Below are 18,052 nucleotides of genomic sequence, written 5' to 3'. Positions count from 1 at the left end.
CCCCCCGGCCTCCCCCCCCAGGTCTATTTCCGGCAGTTCTGCCGGACCTGCCAGAAGTCCTACAACCCGTACCGCGTGGAGGACATCACCTGCCAGGTAAGGGACCCCTGCCCTGCCTCGGGCCGGCCCCGGCCTCGGGCCGTGCCCGCCGACCGCCGCCTTCTCCCCCAGAGCTGCAAGCAGACGAGGTGCACCTGCCCCGTGAAGATGCGCCACGTGGATCCCAAGAGGCCCCACCGCCAGGACCTCTGTGGGAGATGCAAAGGGAAACGCCTCTCCTGCGATAGCACATTTAGTTTCAAATACATCATCTGAGTGGGATGGGGGTTTTTTGTTTTTGTTTAGGGCTCTTCTAGAAAACTGCAAGTAGAGCAGACTTTTTTGTTGTTGTTATTGTTTGAAGGTACTTAGTGAGGTGTAGCTAGGAAAGCATGCAAATAAAAGTATTGCAAAGCATGCTCAAATGATCAGGTGGGTTTGTGCCCAGCTCAGAGGGTGCATGTTGCAACTTCTGTAACTTGCATAGGGGAAGAGCCTACAAATAATGTTTTGTAAATCAGTGATGGTCTCGGCAGCAATGGACGCAGGACCTTGTAGAATATCAGTTGGGAAAGGATGTCTGTTACTGCTCCTACCCTTGAACTAATCAAACACTTGAAGTTAACATCAAATTGACATCTCCAGTAGGAAGTAGAGCATCATTCATGAACAAAACACCTAATAGTATTCACTTACTGTGCACACTTCTATTCCATGTAGAAAGTCTCCTGCACCTGTTTTTCACCACTAGAAAATGATTGAGAAATGCTATGTAAAAACTAGGTCACTTCTACTGGTACAGCTGGTCTGCATTTAGCTAAGCTGGTGTTCTTGTCTTGTAGACTAAAGCCAAAGAAAGCTTGTGGTTAATGCATCTTCAGGGACAGCTCTCACAAACTGCTGGGGAAGGGAGTCACTGATGTTATTGTCTCTTGGTAACTGAGTTGCCCATCTTTACTTCCACAAGGTTATCAAGAGAAGTGATACTTCAAAGGCTCCAAGTATGATACTGATGCAGTATCATACGTGTACCTGCAGGTGATGCACAAAGAGCTGTGCACTTAGTGGCTTACACTTGAAGAGTTTCATCTAGTTACGGTTTAGCTGTCTGCCACTGGGGAAGGATCAAACTCCCACACCTTTCTGAGACTGGGTTTACAACTAGGAATTGTACTTATAGTGTTTGGTAGTAATGGCAGAACCAGCATGGTTACTCCCAGGTGATGCTCTCCAAGGTCTATTGGTGCTGTCAGTGGTAATGCCCTCTGTAGGGACACAACACTTCAGCAGTGTTACAAGCTGAGTCTGGGACTACAGCTGAGCAGATTCACAAGCTAGTAAAACCTACACCCCACTAGTCTACCTTGTAGCCAAGGAGTTGGGTAAACTTAGAGGAAAACATACTTTTCTGAGAATGATAATAAAGCTGTTAATTTTGAAATTAAGCATAATAATGCACAAAGCCTTTTGCAAAACTCTTGAGGTAGCTTCTATTTGGAAAGACTGATTTATTCTGGCTGTTCCAAACTTACCTACACCTGTACCCAGCTTACTTGAGACCACTCAAAGACTAAAGGGGGAACCAGTCTGAGCCCATGCTGTCTAACAGCTTCAGTGCCAGGTGGTCTTGCCTCTCTAAATGGAAGCTAGTGTATGGCAGGGTAGGCAAACATTGTCCTTGTGCCAACAAATGTCCATTTAGAGGGGCAATGAGTGTTAATACTGTAGGCTTAACTCAACTTGCTGCAGATTCCTGCTTTATTTTAATGTGCCCCTTGAACTTGCTGCAGTAACTAAGGTATAATGGCTCAGCACCAATTTATTGCCAAGTAATTTTATTTATTCTTGCTCCATTCATTATTATAGCAGCATGAGGCATACTGGGAACAAGTATGGGGTACCATTTTATTTCATGCTTCTACCTGAAGTATTTTCCCTTGTATCACACTAAAAGGAAATACCCCTTGCTTTACCAGCTCACTCAGACTTTCACAGTAAGTTCTATCCCTGCCCTGTTCCACTTGAAAAGTACAACTGTAGCTGGGCAGTTTGTTGTAGATGCATGTGACTTGCACTCACCTGTAGTTACAGTAAGGAGCAGTGGGAAGTCTCCAGCTTGAGGAGGAACACAGTTGAGGCCCCCCCTCATGAGGCTATCTACCCATAGTCTGCCTCAGCTTGCAGTTGTAACTTTGATCTGGTACGTCTTTACTTCTGAGCATATTTCCCTCTAAGGATGTTCTTCAATGTTTTCCTGTTTGCCTTCCCCATTCTAATGGCTGTAGTCTGTTCCCAATGGATGCAGTGTGGGAGACTGACTGTGATGAGTCTGTGCACCTCGGTAACAAGTTTGAGAACTTAAGCTCCGTGCCATGTCAAGTATGAAGTCATGTGGCAACTCATAGCAATATGAGCAGTTGAGTGCTTCCTATTTATACAGATGTCCTCTCAAGCATTGCTTTGAGGATTACTTGCTGTGAACATGGTGACTCTTTGGCAATTATTAGTAATAGCCTATAGTGAAATTTAGTACATCTTAGAGTTGTCATCCCCACCAACTACAGTTAAAGCAGCAGTTGCTTCTGTTTGCTAAGATGTAGAACAGGCCTAGCTGATCTGAACTGTATTCAACAGCAACTGGTCCGAACAACTGGTTGATGAAGGCTCCAAGTGGCAGTTAGCAGCAAAGAGCTGGCCCTGCTTCCATCAGCCACTGCAAGGTTTTGAGGCTTGGAGGAGCGGGAGTGCAGTGGGCAGCGATATTAAACAAGCTTTCCATCATCCTGTAGCATTTCTCAGTTCTGCAGTAGCTCTACATGTCATTCCTCTTACATAAATACATTCAACGCTTTTACTGCTTGATGCCAAAGTATAGTTCTGCATCCTTTTCCACTTTACTGCCCTGTCATGTCCTTGACAGCAGACGTTGCATATCATGGGCACTGGTTCCTAGACTCAGTGGAAGGAAGGAAAGCTACTCATGACCTATGTGATTATGCAGAGCAGAAAGGAACATTTGCTGATTCTTCAAAGATATCTTGAACTTGCCTTGTACAGTTTTTTCATGAAGAGATTCTTTTGCATGTGTTAGCTCAATGCTGTATTCATTGCATCTTACTGAAGATATCTGACATTTTGCTTGTTTTTAAGACAGCTTTACCATAGATTTGGCACAGACCTGGCAAACGTAACGTAGGGTGACAGCTTATGCAGTAGTTAAAAGCAAGTAATTTTGGAGAAGCGGATATAAGAGCAACCAGCAAAAAGAACTGCACTCAAAATGGTGTAATGCTTTCTTGGTGAAGAGAATTGCTAGTGGCAAATGGAAGGACTCTCTAAAACCAGAACAAGCCACACAGTGGAAGTTTGGAAGTTCTTCATGAAGTTAAAGAAGTATCAAGACTGTCTACGGAGCATGATTCTGCTCCATAGGGCAGGTCCCAATTTCCACTAGTCATTGTAAATGGAGGAAGATGTGTAATATAAGGAATTATATATATAAATTCAGGTTTGAGTTGCATGACAAATGCCTTAAACAGCTTCAGAAGATGCCGAGGAAAATGCTGTTGCATTGACAGGATATAAAAAGAAAAAAAACATGATTTCAGGGCACCCAGGCCTCTATTGTCAGTGTTTAGTCTGTTTAGCTAAAGTATTTAAACTCTAGCTTGTAAAAATACACAAAATGACAGATACAATGTCTTTTATTTTTACAAAAAAAGCTGGTAAAAGATGATGTAAATAAAAGTGTAATGCGCCACTAAGTAAAACTACTTATCCCCAGTAAATACTTGTTAAATAATTAAGAACACCATCTACAGTACCACAAAACCATCAAAATAATTCGATTTTATCAGGGACAGGGAAAAAAAATACAGTGATTATGGATGTGCCTTGACCAGTTACAGAGCTTGTTAGGATAACATAACTACTGTCAGCAGTCCAACAGTGTGCACAGTGCCTTCAATTAATGCATTTCAGCATAATTACATTTCTAGTGGGGTCCAATTCCCCCAAAAAGGCAGGCAGAGCTAAGAATTTCAATTCTACATTCTAAACTCTGGAATTAGAGCCCATTAAAAAAAAAATCACAGTGGGTAAGAGATGTATATAAAAATACTGGGTGTTCCTTTCAAATCACAGGAATCATGGGACTACATTCTTTTTTCTGTTTTTTTTCTTCTTTTTTTTTTTTTCTTTTTCCTTTTTTTTTCCTTTTTTTTTTCTTTACAAAATGCTATTGGTTTCAACAGAATCCAGTTTGTTTTATGCTACAGACTTTGACACTGAACTATGAGTATATTGCCTGTTGCATGTTTTGGTAGTCAGTCTTTTTTTTCTATGTAGTCCCAATTCCTTAGGCTTAAGTTGAGTCATGAAGATGCATGTACATGCATTCAAACTCTTTGAACCCCGCAGACTACTCAAACTGCAAGTAATGTATGTGACTACCGATAGGGAGAGGCCCCCCCCTTCCCCTCATAGCTTTATACACCTACTGTCTTAACAGTGCATTGCACAAATTTACAAGAAAAATACTGGTTTTGCACTATACAGTTTCTAGAATATATACAGAATAAAATAAGTTAACTTCTAATGAGAATTGCTGATGGGCAGCATATATCTTTAATATACATTTTAAAGTCTCTGCAGGCAGCTAGTTTTTGGTTAGTTGTTATCAATATTTGTAACATAAGCACTGATCAGAGAACTGAGCAGCATTCCAATAAAGTTAACAGATATATTATTTCTTTTAGAAACACTGGGAAATCCCAGTTTAAAATATTATTAAATGTCCTAACATTTACACACTATGAGGATTAGATCTAATAAAATAAAATTTCTTCAAAAATAATCTTGCAGCTCTTTTCAGCATGCTCTGAGACCTTATTTAACAATCATCCATACCTTCAAAAAACAACTGTCACATAGCCATACATTCTAACTCACACACATAATTTCCTTGTTACAGACAACAAAAGCAAATAAAACATTGAGAAGTCAATGGTTTTTGCAGTCGTAAGTCATTCTACTCATGTTTGACCGCACATTCTTCATGACATTGCAAAGTGTCTCATTAGGTATTAGCTGACGATTATATCTACTACTGCTGGAAAGCCAGGATGCCTTGCAGGTCTTCAGCCAAAATAAACCAGCCTTGATTTTAGCCTCATCCCACCTGCAATATTGATTCAACCTTTAGAGGCTGTTACGGCAAACACCATTTATAGTTCTGTTACACCAGAAAATAATGCATTTGTATGCATTACATTTAAGCCCTTTTCCTTTCGTGTAGTTTTTATACATATATTTAATAAAAAAATACTACTGCCACACAGCTACTGTGTAGAAAAAGCAGTCAAGAAAGATGTTCACTTCAATTTGCAGATTTTTACTTTTGATGAAACAATTTCTTGCTGTGATGAAACTGTGTTGGTTGTCAGGATTGCTGGAGGTTTTGTTTTCTTTTTTTTTTTTTTTAATGAAAGGTGCTCAATAATAGTCTGAAGCGTCTTCATCATCAGTTCTTTTCTAAATGACAGCTGTTCAGAATCCAGTGCTCACAAGATTTATTCCTGGTTTGATTTTCCCTAGAAGCTGATAGGATTGCACCATGCGTAGAGACTCTCGAATTTCTAGATTAAGTTCCATCAGCTTTGAGCTGGCCTCAGACATATCTTGGTTGGAGCCTACTACTGCGAAGCTACCAGTTTGACCAAGCGTCTGATGACGGAAATATATGTGCAGCAATGTTTGAACTGGGTCATCTTCAGAACTGCCAAAGATGTCGTGGGGCCAAATAGATCTGTCAACACACAATTTGGATTTAAACATTAAAAAAAATTAAATGTTCTTTAAACAGACATTTGAACAAAAGACATATGAAACCACAAGAGAAGTGTGTCTTCTGTAGAGTCCTGATAGTTAACAGCATCATTTTCTCAGAGAGAAATTCTAAAGAACAAGTACTACTAAAATTGCTTTTTCTTTAAATTGCAAAATGTGTATGAACAAGCTGTGATGAAGCAACAGCGCTTGTACTTTTCAATAAGGACATCTAGCAAGAGCTGAAAAAAACCTGGAATAGTGCCTATCTGTATCTTTAAATTAAAAAGGCCCATTAGCACACTCGGGTCTGAAAGCAATCCTTAAGCACTTACCTGAAAGCCTTGACCTGTGCTACAGCTGACACAAACTCCTTGTTTCTCAGGGTTTCAATAAGAGAGTGAATAGCTGTTTCTGTGCTAGCTTGGGAAGCCTCTGCAATTTCAATTTCTTCGATACCACTGTCAGACGCAGCCTCAGCCTCTTTCAGACAGCTCTCCAAAAGAGCAAGTTCTTCAGACATGTTTATGACCTAAAACAAATATGAGAGTTATCTTTTCTAGTTTAAATGTATTTTCAGATCAGACTTACATTTTTCCGCCTCTTTGCAATCATAAATGAGAGGCAGAAAAAGTACATCCAAATATTTGCTGCAGTTCCTTAAGTATACAGTTACCTGACATGTATGTCAGGTATTTGGTCTTTCCCCAATGAAGGTTCCATCTTAGTTAGTTCTTTTAAAATTTGTTTTCAAAAATACATTTCTTTTCTCCCCAGATCACTTAATAACAATTAAACTGACAAGAAGAATTAAACGTGTTGGAAAAGTACAGCAGCAATTGTGTTATGACAAGGACAAATTAAATATGAAGAAAAAATCTGGAAGACTGGTAACCCAGCAGAATAACTGTAGTGCAGCCAGTGTATATAATAGTATCTTTGGCTTTAGCATCAATGTATGACTAAAATACAAGGACATCACTCAGAATATGATTCTATGTCTGACTGACTTAGGCAAGAAGTGGGACTGGTGTGATGCCAACCTTCCACAATATTCTCCAGACGGAAATGAACTCACTTATTTGCAGCCTGTCCTGGTTTCGGCTGGGATAGGGTTAAATTTCTTCCTAGTGCTGTGTTTTGGATTTAGTATGAGGAGAATGTTGATAACACACTGATGTTTTCAGTTGTTGCTAAGTGCCCTCCTAGTCCAAGGACAGCTCCCATGCCTACTGACTGAGCTAGGTACACAAGATGGGAGGGAACATAATCAGGACAGCCAGCTCAGCTGGCTAATGGGGTATTCCATACCATGTGACATCATGCTCAGTATATGAATGGTAGGTGTGATCCAGGAAGTAGCGATCGCTACTTGGTTATCGGTCAGCGCGGGTGGTGAGCAATTGCATTGTGCATCACTCATTTTGTATATTCTATCATTATCATTATTATTCTCCCTTTTCTGTTCTATTAAACTGTCTTTATCTCAACCCACAAGTTTTTCTCACTCTTACCCTTCTGATTCTCTCCCCATCCCACGGCGGGGGGAGGGGGGCGTGAGTGAATGAGCAGCTGTGTGGTATTTGGCTGCCTGCCAGGTTAAACCACAACACAGCCTCTACAAAAATCTGGAAATCTAAGTAAGGAACATGCATCATTTTTTCCTAAGCTACTCAAAACCCAAAGAGTTTCACCCCACTTTTTCATTTTCTGCCCTACTATATCAAGCAAGACCAGGCCTATTTTTTTCCTGCTATCTCTATTTATTGCATTACAGACCCAGGGAGAACCTTCAGAAGACATTATTAATAGCATAATGCATTCAGATTAACTCAACATCACATATGTACCAAATGTGCACAGCTGAAGGACACATTTTACTTCTAAAGTTAGTACAACTAAAAATCAGGTATAAGATGTCTAGAACACATTACTAACTGCACTTAGGATGGGAACTAAGGTTGCAGAGTAATTGAATGGTGGCTGAAGTGACACAGTTATATAAATCAGCTGGTAGCAAGTGATGGTGTTTGCAACAGGAAACACTGGGGTGATGAAAAGGGGCTTCATCACAGAATTCTGTTGATTGGAGTTGATGTGCCTTGATTGTAGCTTGATTAGAATACAATAGAAGCGCTACTGAAATATTTAAAATCCTCATCACTGGACTCCCTGTGTTCCTGTCTATTTAAGAGCTTTCAAGCTGTACAAAAATCAACACAGATAACTGAACATCTCAGAAAATTCTTGCAAGCTCTACTTGAATCTTTTATTAATTGGCTATAAACCAGCTGGTACCCTCCTTCAGTTTCCAAAAAAGATGTCCCACTGATGAAAATGTTATAAAAATGTATTTTAAATGGTTTGGCTTTAAAATGTCAACAATTAGTAGCTAAATGGCATGGTTTTCATTACCTCTGCTTCTTTTTTGATTGTTTTTACTTGGTTGATAAGTTTGCAATAGGCTTGGAACAGAAGCAGCAACTGAAAATGCAACTTGTATAGTCTCCGACACAACTCCAGCTCCTACAAATGTAAACAACATTATTATATTCAGGATGTGCAAAACATCTACTATCCAATACAAGAGACAATAAATGACAACTTCTTCAGTATAGAATGTGCAAAATTAAAAGTAGTTATTTGGTTACTGAAGAAAATGCCAAGAAGATGTAGAAGCTAACGTAGCAGGAAGCTAATGAAAAGCAGATGAAAGCTTCATTCAGTCCTAGATTTACATGTAGCCTCTCTCACATAGGTTTAAAGTTTACTTTTTAATGAGAAGTTACATTTCCAAGAAGGGGGGTGGGGTGGGATGTAAAGTGATTCAAAAGGCATTCTGAAATGTCATGTTCCAAGACAGAGTTTCATATATCACTTACTTTTATTGTTGATATTTTACTGTTTTAAATTCAAGATCTAATATCCAAAAGAAGCAGTTGTAGTCTGTAAATATGGAATCTTTCATAACCATTAATATAAATACATAACACAGTATATAACCTGGCCCTTAGCTTACAACTCCTGATGGAATAAGAGGAGAATAATTCCATTCTTGGAGGCAAGAATAATGTTTTACTTTATAAAAGATAGCTGTGATTGTATTTTAGAAAATACCACATGATATATTCTTAAGGAAATGAAATGGCAGCATTAACTTATGCACTGTCTTGCTTCCATTTTTACGCATCTAAAACACTAGTCAAAGTGCAGACAGTGTTAATACTGCTTTACATACAGACATAAAAGCTAACACTAATGGAATAATCTTTTATAACATTCTACTAACTACAGGATCCTATTATCTACAAAGGACCAACAGTTCAATGGGTTAGATGATGCAAAATTGAAGCACAGAGCATTTTTGTAATAGTCTATGACAAGACATCACTATGTCACAAATGGACGAGACAGATGGAGACCAGTTTGGTGACTGGCATGGTTAAGTGTTTGATAAATCAAGAACTGTCACTTACTGCTAGAATTTCCATTTGCTAAGCAAGAAGATGAGCAGGTCACAAAAATACAAAGAAAGAAAAAAAGATCAAGAATTAGTGTAGGAAATAATTTTAATTAGGGTAAAAGATGTCCCAGGTAAAATGGAGGAAGAAATACAAGTAACATGCTCCAAATACACCCTGAATGGAAAAAATTAACAGACTGAATTTGAAGTGAAATTACTTGCTGCTATAACTAATGATAGATAGCACTGGCTTTGTTGTCCCAAAACACGAGTAACATACTTCACTTACAACCCTGTCTGGTCTTTATACATTGTGTAGTCTTAAAGGTAGGCAAATTTAAGCAAATCAAAACCAAGGACACTTACATCTGAACATCTGTACAATGCTTCCTACTTGTTCTGTACCACTATAGTTTAAGCAAAAATAATGCCTTTTAAAATTTGAAAGGTAATGTTAATTTGGATTCTGAATCAGTTTAGAAAATTCTTGGTTTTGCTAAACTCAATTCTTAACACCTCATTGTGAGATTTCTGTAATTTAATTGCACTTGGTTTTTACAAGCTATTCAGAAAAATGTTTGGGAAAGAGGGACAGGGAGAGAAATCATCAGAAAATATATTTGTCAGACTAGGGACAGGAACTTCACTTCTGTGCTTTGTACAGCGCTAAGTGTATCGATGGCATTTAAGCAAGTACAATGGTCATAGTAAACATATGAAGATGCAACCGATGTCTGATTCCAACAGGCAGAAGCAGTTGAGCTTTACTAAGCACATAGTTATACACGATGGGTATAAGTTATACACTATGTGCTTAACAGACTATAAACATTGCATGATTTGTCCTGTACTCTGTGCTATCATATACATAGCACAATTATTATGTAAGCAAAAACTTCTGATGCACAGAACACTGCAAAGAGATAAGATCTTGAACTGCCAAAGTCAACAAGAATTCTATGACTCGCTTTAATGAAGCGCAGAGAATCAGACTTCGAGGAGCGGCAGGGTCGATTATTTAATATTTTTAGTCATTAAGTTCCAAACTTCTTTAAGCCAAGTCTCATTATTACTGTAAGCCATAAATAATCCGTCTCCCCAAAATCACACCTTGATAGCTATTCTAAAAATTTAAGAGAGGTTTTCCTTTAAAAATGACTTTGTACTGCTTCAGTGTCTTTCACATACTTGCTCACTTGAGAAATAATCTGATTTTTCCACCTGCCAGTCCTGTACAAACAGTCTAGCCAGAGTCCAGATGCATTCTTTCAGGCTTGCGTATAAGTACTAATAGGAAAAATCCAATAATTAGATTTACTTGCAAGTCTGCTGGCAATGCATGAGCCAGAACAGAATTCATCTCACTATTCCTTAGCTGTATTGACCACAGTGCTAAAAATTAGTAAGAAAACCTTATTTGTGTTAGTGAATGAAAAATATCTATTGAATGAAGCAGCTCTGTTTTCCTGAACAAGAGAACACTTATATATTTTTAGCATTAACTGGTTGACTGGATAGACTTATCAGCCCCACACTCCATTTACAAGGACTTTTGAAACAATGATTTTACACTTGGTAACTTCTCAATCTCCTTCAAGTCACTATAAGCTTCTGTGAATAATTTTAGAACTTCTGTAAATTGTGTGTATTTATGAAGCAGGATAACAGGACTCTGCTTTCTCAATGAATACTATACATTAAAATGATTTTAACTGAACCTGCAAGTGCAAGGAGCACGTAAAGAAAAAATTGCCAGCATGCCTTGTGGGCTAGGATTGAAAATCAAAATCAAACCAGGTCCCCAAAAATAATCAATGTGAATGGACACATAACTCCTTTTCAGAGGATATCTTCAAACCCTGCAGAAACGGGGAAGAACACACAAAACTGCCTCACTCGGAATCCTGCATTCCCTCCGTACAAGCTAAATGAAAGCCTGCATGTGGCTTTCCCTCCGTTTCTTAGTTTCCCTAGCTATACAGTGGAACAGTAACGTTTACCTTCATGGTAAGAACAGTTAAATGTTGGAACAGTTTCTTGGTGTATATAAACAACATTCTAAAAAGAAAAGCAGCATTTATGTATTTCAGTCCATATTATTAATATATAGAACATTCATGGTATTGTAATACTAGATGTTGTTACATATTTCTAAATATGTACTAGTCAGTATACAAAGATGTAAAGCAAGAGTAAAATACACTGAATGTGGTGTTCGTAGGCAAAGCAAAAATCCTTGCAAATAGTAGCACATTATTTTGCTGTATTATCTATGCTTATCCACATGAAATATTTTTTTTTAAAACAAGCAACTCCAATGCAATATAAAAATCAACAGTATATTATCACCTGTTTCACTACTCTAAAAATTCAGGTGCATTTTGTGATTGAATTAAAAAAAAAACAAAACATATATATATGAGAGCAAATGAAAACTATATAAAAGAAGAAATAGTCCATGCACACAGTAGACATTTCTGTTGCTGAACACTGCATTTTCAGCACCAGAAACATGACCAAGTGCATCAATGAATAGAGTTTGATTGAATAAAAGGAATAAAATTCCTCCTTTTTTAGCTTGGATTTGGGATTTTTGTTAAAATGTCATTGTGAAAAGGTAAGTTCATCTGCTACCTGCAATTCTACTTTCTTACATCTTTCACTGTTCTTATTACAGAACTCTAGATAGCAGATTCCTTGTACCTACTAATGATAGTTTTTGGATTTGCTTTTTTATCTACGGTGTCAATATTATGCAGCTATTGTTTAAAAAAAAAAAAAGTCTACTTGGGGAAGAGCTATCACCTACTATAGCAATTAGTAACATTAAACATGGATGACTGCCATGCAAATACATACAAAATATTGAACTAATATTAATAGGTTACTTCACCTATTGTTGTTAGATGATATTTTGACAGAAGTGTTTCATGAGATTTTTGCCATACTGCTACTTTACTCTCTGTTCCTTCCCACCCAAATAATGCCTCCAGAAAGGTCATATGTATTTATATAGTACTAATTATATTAAATTCAATAGAGATTTTTGGCTAGACAGTTTATCTGAGCATATAAGCAGAATGTTAATCTTTTTTCTTCTAGAAACAGCTGCAGAAAAGCAGACTTGCTGGTACACAGATGGTATCTAGTCTGCTTATCTACTCAGTGTTATTAAGCCTAGAACCCAAGACAAGTTACCGACTTTTATTAAAAACAGCCCTTTTTATTAGACCACTACTTCATAAGAATCTGAGTTTCCAAAAGATAGTATGATAACAGAAATGAAAAGCTTTTCATACATTTTTAATCTCTCTGCAAATATTGGAATTTTTCTGCAGTCGATAAAAATATGTTTTTTAATGTCATATCCAGAGACTCACAAATGACATACACCTACCTGGGCATCTGTGTTAGTGCCATGAATACCATCATCAGTACCAAATGTTCTTTTGCAGTCTTCTAGCCACTGCAAAATGAATATAAACAAGCTTAAACGTTTTCTGAAACAGAGCAAACTGAAGACTGTGCTAAAACTGCGTAAGACACTTCTTCAACTCTTGCACATTCTCAGATTACATAAGAAATTGTGATATGGAATCAATTGTTTACCAATGTTGTTTCCACTAATGATTTCCATTCTGATATATCACTTTGTAGTTTTTATTGTGTCCCCTCCATTGTAAATTTCCTGTAGCCTTCATTACCCCACATGGGGATAGTACACTTTAACATAAACACTACTCTGTGATTGAATTTGGGTGCTGTTATAGTGAGACGTGTGGGACAGTGGAGGCAGAAAAATCCCTTTCATTAAATGAGATCATATTTTCTCTTTATTTGCTGCACAAGGTTTACACCAACATGATTTCTCAGCATTTAAAATATAGCACTAATTCAAATTAGAGAGTAAGAGTAAGCTTGTTGTATTTCTTGGGACTACTTCAGAAACAGAAGGAAATAGAGCTCTCCTGTGAAACCAGATGCAAGTGCAGGTTTACTGGACGGAAGGAAAAAAAAACCCAGTTCCTATATCAGACAACAAGTTTATTAATTTCAGTGGGTAATCTCTTCTAGCTTTAACCAACCACGCAAATTTAAAAGTGTTAATATAAAGCATTTGCAGAATCAGATATGCTCGTTGGACAATACGATCTGATCATCTCATCGATGCAGTGCCCAATGTATTTTTCTGTACAGCGTAAACAACTGCAAGCATGAGGTAATTTGGGTATTACTGAAATGGGGATGCGTCATTTTGAGATAAAGTGCAGATTATCTTCTGAAATGGAGAACAGGCTCTACACATCCGAGGAAGAATAATTTAGCATACTTGTGTGCTTGATATCTTGAGTCTCACAGGAAATCTTAGTGACCTTTTTCTAACCTTTGTCTGATGCAAGAAAAAGAACAATGTGATTTCCCATCTGCTCAATTTAATAAAGGTTACTTAGTGAATTAACTCGGCCTCCGTGCTTATCAAGAGGAGAAATGGAATTCTCTAAACACCGTGGTGTCAGTTTCAATTAGTGACATGGATACCAACGTACACAGCAAATCTCATTTTTCTTTTTATCTGACAGCATCCATCGGTAACAGCAGAATAGGTTTGCACTGGAACAAACGGCATCAGCAATTGGGAAACTAGTATTTATTTTCACACATTGCCCTTTTAAGATCTTTTTTAAATCTTAAAACCAGTCTGAATGTGTGCCTAGCATGTTATGATATACATATAACCTTATATTTTCTATTACATTTCTCTGATTCACTATCTTTGTCCGTAATACACACATGAAGTCAAAGCAGTTTCCTTGCAAGGAAATAGAACAGTAGCTCCAAAAAGGTGACAAAATTAATTTGCTAAAAATTTTTACAGAATATATGTTCAGCCTAGTAGAAAGACCTGAATTTTCTCTTTGGGAACAGCAATAGATTGTGTAACAAAATAATCTTCTTTATATGTTTGCTTTACATCAATTTATGTTTTCCCCATATATCTCCTACAAAGACACAGGGTGAAGAGCGTTACTGAAAGCGTAGTATAGGGAAGTCTGTGGTTGGTCTTGGTCATAGCACAGGTTGGTTTGCCAGATTAACCCCAAAACAGGCATCCCAAAACACCCCCTATACTATAGGTACCTTTCTCTCTCTTATCTCAGTGCATAGGTAAGACTTTCAAGCAACTGCAGCCCAAGCCTCTTTTTAAATTTGATTCCTGTGAATGCCAGTACAACATGCAGCACTGATAGTGACAAACATCATCTATTAGGGTAAACTTTAAACAACAATTTTTCATTAAAGAAGTTAATATACAGAATTTTCCAGTGGTTGATTCTAGAGGATACCAGATTAACATGCAAATTATATTTATTTAAATATCTGTTAATTTATATTTACTTTATTATACAATAGCCCAACCAGCTTAGTTCGATCATTTTTCTGCATGTTTCTATGAAAGAAGCAAGGATCTGCAGTAAGCTCATTATGTGTTTTGCCTTAATATTTTCAGATTGAATAGGATACATAGCACAATTGCTTGCAATAACAGAAATTCAGATTTGATTTGAGGAAGTCTCTTTCAACCATTCCCTATACTCTGTTTAATAGGACAGAGTAAGAAAACCAGTAAAACATATCTGAGAAGTAGCTTTGGAAGATTCTTAGACTACGTATGCTATATAATACACACAAAAAAATTGAGGACCAACAGATGAAGAAATCCTTTTAAAAAAGTTTTAGAAAAATAAATTATCTGAGATAATAAGTCAGTACTTCTAAATTAATGTGCTAAATAAATACTTAAATAATGCACTAAATTAGCTAAATAACATGCTATCAAGAGTCAGAAATGATTGGTCAAAGCTATACATTTCTTCTGCCTCAGTTCTGCTTCTTTCTATTTATAAATGATTAAATAAAAATAAAACGCGGCAAAATGCTCTCAGTTATTTCAGAACAATTCCTTTCATCCTGTGAACCTTTTTCCTGCTCCAGTCACTCAAAAATCCTGTGGCAGAAGACAGGCTGACCACAGAAACATGTTACTGGACACCCTTTTGACAGCTGCATTACAGGAAAAACAACACTCTCTCACTATGATAAAATGACAGAGACCATTGAACTGATACCCTTTATCAAGTAAAATAAAATACAAACAAGCTTTTAATATCCAGCATGGATTTATGTCAATATGATACGTGGCAGTGCAAAATTAGCTAAAAATACATTTAAGTGAATTCATTGCCATCTGAAAGGGACACAATTTTAACCCATTCTAAGTACACACACACACACACGTGCATGCACACGAGTTTCTCTCTACCCTGCCTCAAATCTTCCTGTCTTTCCCTGAGGCAAATCAGTTAGCCTCTCTGTGCCTCAGTGTTGCTCTCTAAAATGAGGAATAAAATACATTATGTTCTCATAGGAGTGATGACAGCATTACGCGTTGCAGATTGTCAGACATTACATATTACATCCAGTAAGGTAATCTTACTCATTAGATGAGTACTTTGTTTCTGATTAAGCCTAAACAGCAAAATCTAGCTCATTATATTAGACCTCATGAGTTAGTTTACAAATAAACTGTTACCACCACAGAGCAGGGCAAAAAATGTAGCAACTCTTCAGCAGAAATGCTGGCTTGGATCCTAGAAACAGTTGATCTACAGTAACAGTGCTGTGTGGCATACTTTAGCATTGGTTTTGAGGAAACTGCATTTCTTTTGAGATCCTTTCCACAAAAAAATGGATGTCTACTCTATTCAACAGATGAGCTGTCAGCAATCTTTGCAAGGCAAAAGCCATAATTTCTTAATAAACTCAGCATGATCAACAAACATGGAGCCACCTGTGCTGCAAAATACTGCTCTGCCAAGATGTCATGGCTTGAATTCTGGTTCTGTTTTGCATCACTCAAACTTGCCTATGCAGCGATTGTCATGGCCTCACAGGCTGCGGAGATCAGTCAAAAGTTCCTTCAAATGGATGTTTAATTTTCCTAGGAATCATTTTCTCTCTATAACAAAAGCCCCATATATTCTCTCTCTCCCTGTACCTGCAAAGCTGATTGTAGATCCATGTTTTGGCTCTTGAATTAGAAATCTTACCTGTTTCAGTTTTCTGAAGTTAGTATCTTCCTTCCTGAACTTCACACAAAGGTTCACAAAAACAAATATACAGACCCTTGCTACAGAAATTTTCAACTTTTAAACTTTGTGTTTCTTTGCAAAAAGGATATAACCACTAAAATATACCTTGAAAACTAAACTGTATTATTCTAAATCACTGACATAAACGTCAGCCTCAATGGGATCCAGTTGCAGGATGAGACACCTAAATTTATGTGTCTATGTACGACACAGCTGTTTAAGCCCCCATTACAGCCAGTGGAGATCCAGTCAACAAAAAGAAGTCTAAAGACCTATTCAGCTGAGCAACAAGTCAGTATCTATATTAGGATAAAATGCATTGCCTTCTTGATTTCCTTTATTGTATCGACTTGATCCTTGGATACTATGGGTGTAAAGGCACTTAATTCACATATAGATAGTTATCTGTAAATGTCTTAATCTGGAGATGAATCCCACCCTTCTATTCTAATGAAATAAGCCAGAACGTTCATAAAGAAAAAAATTACCATGATTTATTGATATTCATGTTAAAAATATTTGAATATTTTAAAAGAGGATTTTTAAATTAGGGATGGCTTTTCCCAGTGCTAGTGCATTTGTGCAATGTTATATATTAAAAGCCAATTTCAGAAATATGTGCAACAAAAATGAATCACACGTAAGAAAAACCTCAGGTTTGGATTATACACATAAAATAGTAGTAAGAAAAGGAAACAGGATTTTATTTTAGAAATTTTTTCCCACAGTTTACTTTTAGATACCTGTGTTGAGAGATAAGGACCTGTAACATTTACTTGATGAGTAGGTTCTAATATTTTTTGTTTTAAAATATAAGAGACTCACCTGTTCTGCTGCCTCTCTTTTGACATTGTAAGTATCCAAGTGTTCTTGGAGCTCTAGAACACTGAACTTCAATGTTTCTAACAGGCCACAAGACATTAGCTGGAAGATAAAAGCAATCACCTCTGCAGTCACGTAACATCTGACTATAATCCATGTAGCCTAACATCATGATTATATAATACAAAATTCCAAGTCCACATTTGGAAAAACAATCAAATTAGAATTAGTTGGGTACAGGTCGTTTGTGACACCTTTGCGTTAGTAAACTAACACATGTAGCTGTATCAGTTAAATCAGTGAACAGTTTTGATTCCAAAATAAGAAGGGCAGTACCTAGTTAACATCTGAAAGAGAGATTTCAACGAGATTTTTAGATCTTCCAAAAAGAATAATAGTATTTCATATACACGCAGCTAGTGTAAATAGAATAGCCTGCAGCAGGATAAAAGGTACTGCTGGATTGCTCCTGTAGCAACCTAAGGAGTGCCCAGTGAGGGTTACTTGCCCTTTTCAATATACAAACTACCACCAGCAAAGGCTTCAGTCTGTAGGAACCAGGAACTGTCAAAGCAGGAACTGTTGGATATTTGAAGAATTTTCCCCCATTAGAATCATTAAGGTTGGAAAAGACCTCTAAGATCATCGAGTCCAAACATCAACCCAACACCACCATGTCCACTAAACCATGTCCCTAAGCACCTCATCTACACATCTTTTAAATACTTCCAGGGATGGTGACTCAACCACT

At 37.3% G+C, this 18,052-nt stretch overlaps 1 protein-coding gene across 1 annotated transcript in view; it reads right to left on the bottom strand.

Annotated features, from left to right (window-relative positions):
• Nucleotides 1-5,090: 5,090 nt before the first annotated feature.
• FRYL (FRY-like) overlaps nt 5,091-18,052 on the bottom strand; it is a gene marked incomplete at its 5' end in the record, with an annotated part of 51,524 nt that continues 38,562 nt past the window's right edge. The window contains 6 exons of the mRNA XM_009580484.1: nt 5,091-5,845; nt 6,201-6,397; nt 8,281-8,391; nt 9,342-9,359; nt 12,726-12,794; nt 17,305-17,403. Coding sequence (XP_009578779.1) covers nt 5,587-5,845; nt 6,201-6,397; nt 8,281-8,391; nt 9,342-9,359; nt 12,726-12,794; nt 17,305-17,403 — 753 coding nt within the window. The remainder of the gene's footprint in view (nt 5,846-6,200; nt 6,398-8,280; nt 8,392-9,341; nt 9,360-12,725; nt 12,795-17,304; nt 17,404-18,052) is intronic.

This window comes from Fulmarus glacialis, unplaced genomic scaffold (assembly GCF_000690835.1).
Source record: "Fulmarus glacialis isolate BGI_N327 unplaced genomic scaffold, ASM69083v1 scaffold47006, whole genome shotgun sequence".
Classification (NCBI taxonomy): Eukaryota; Metazoa; Chordata; class Aves; order Procellariiformes; family Procellariidae; genus Fulmarus; species Fulmarus glacialis.
Note: the sequence above shows the minus strand (reverse complement) of the source record. Positions and strands in the feature narration are given on the sequence as shown.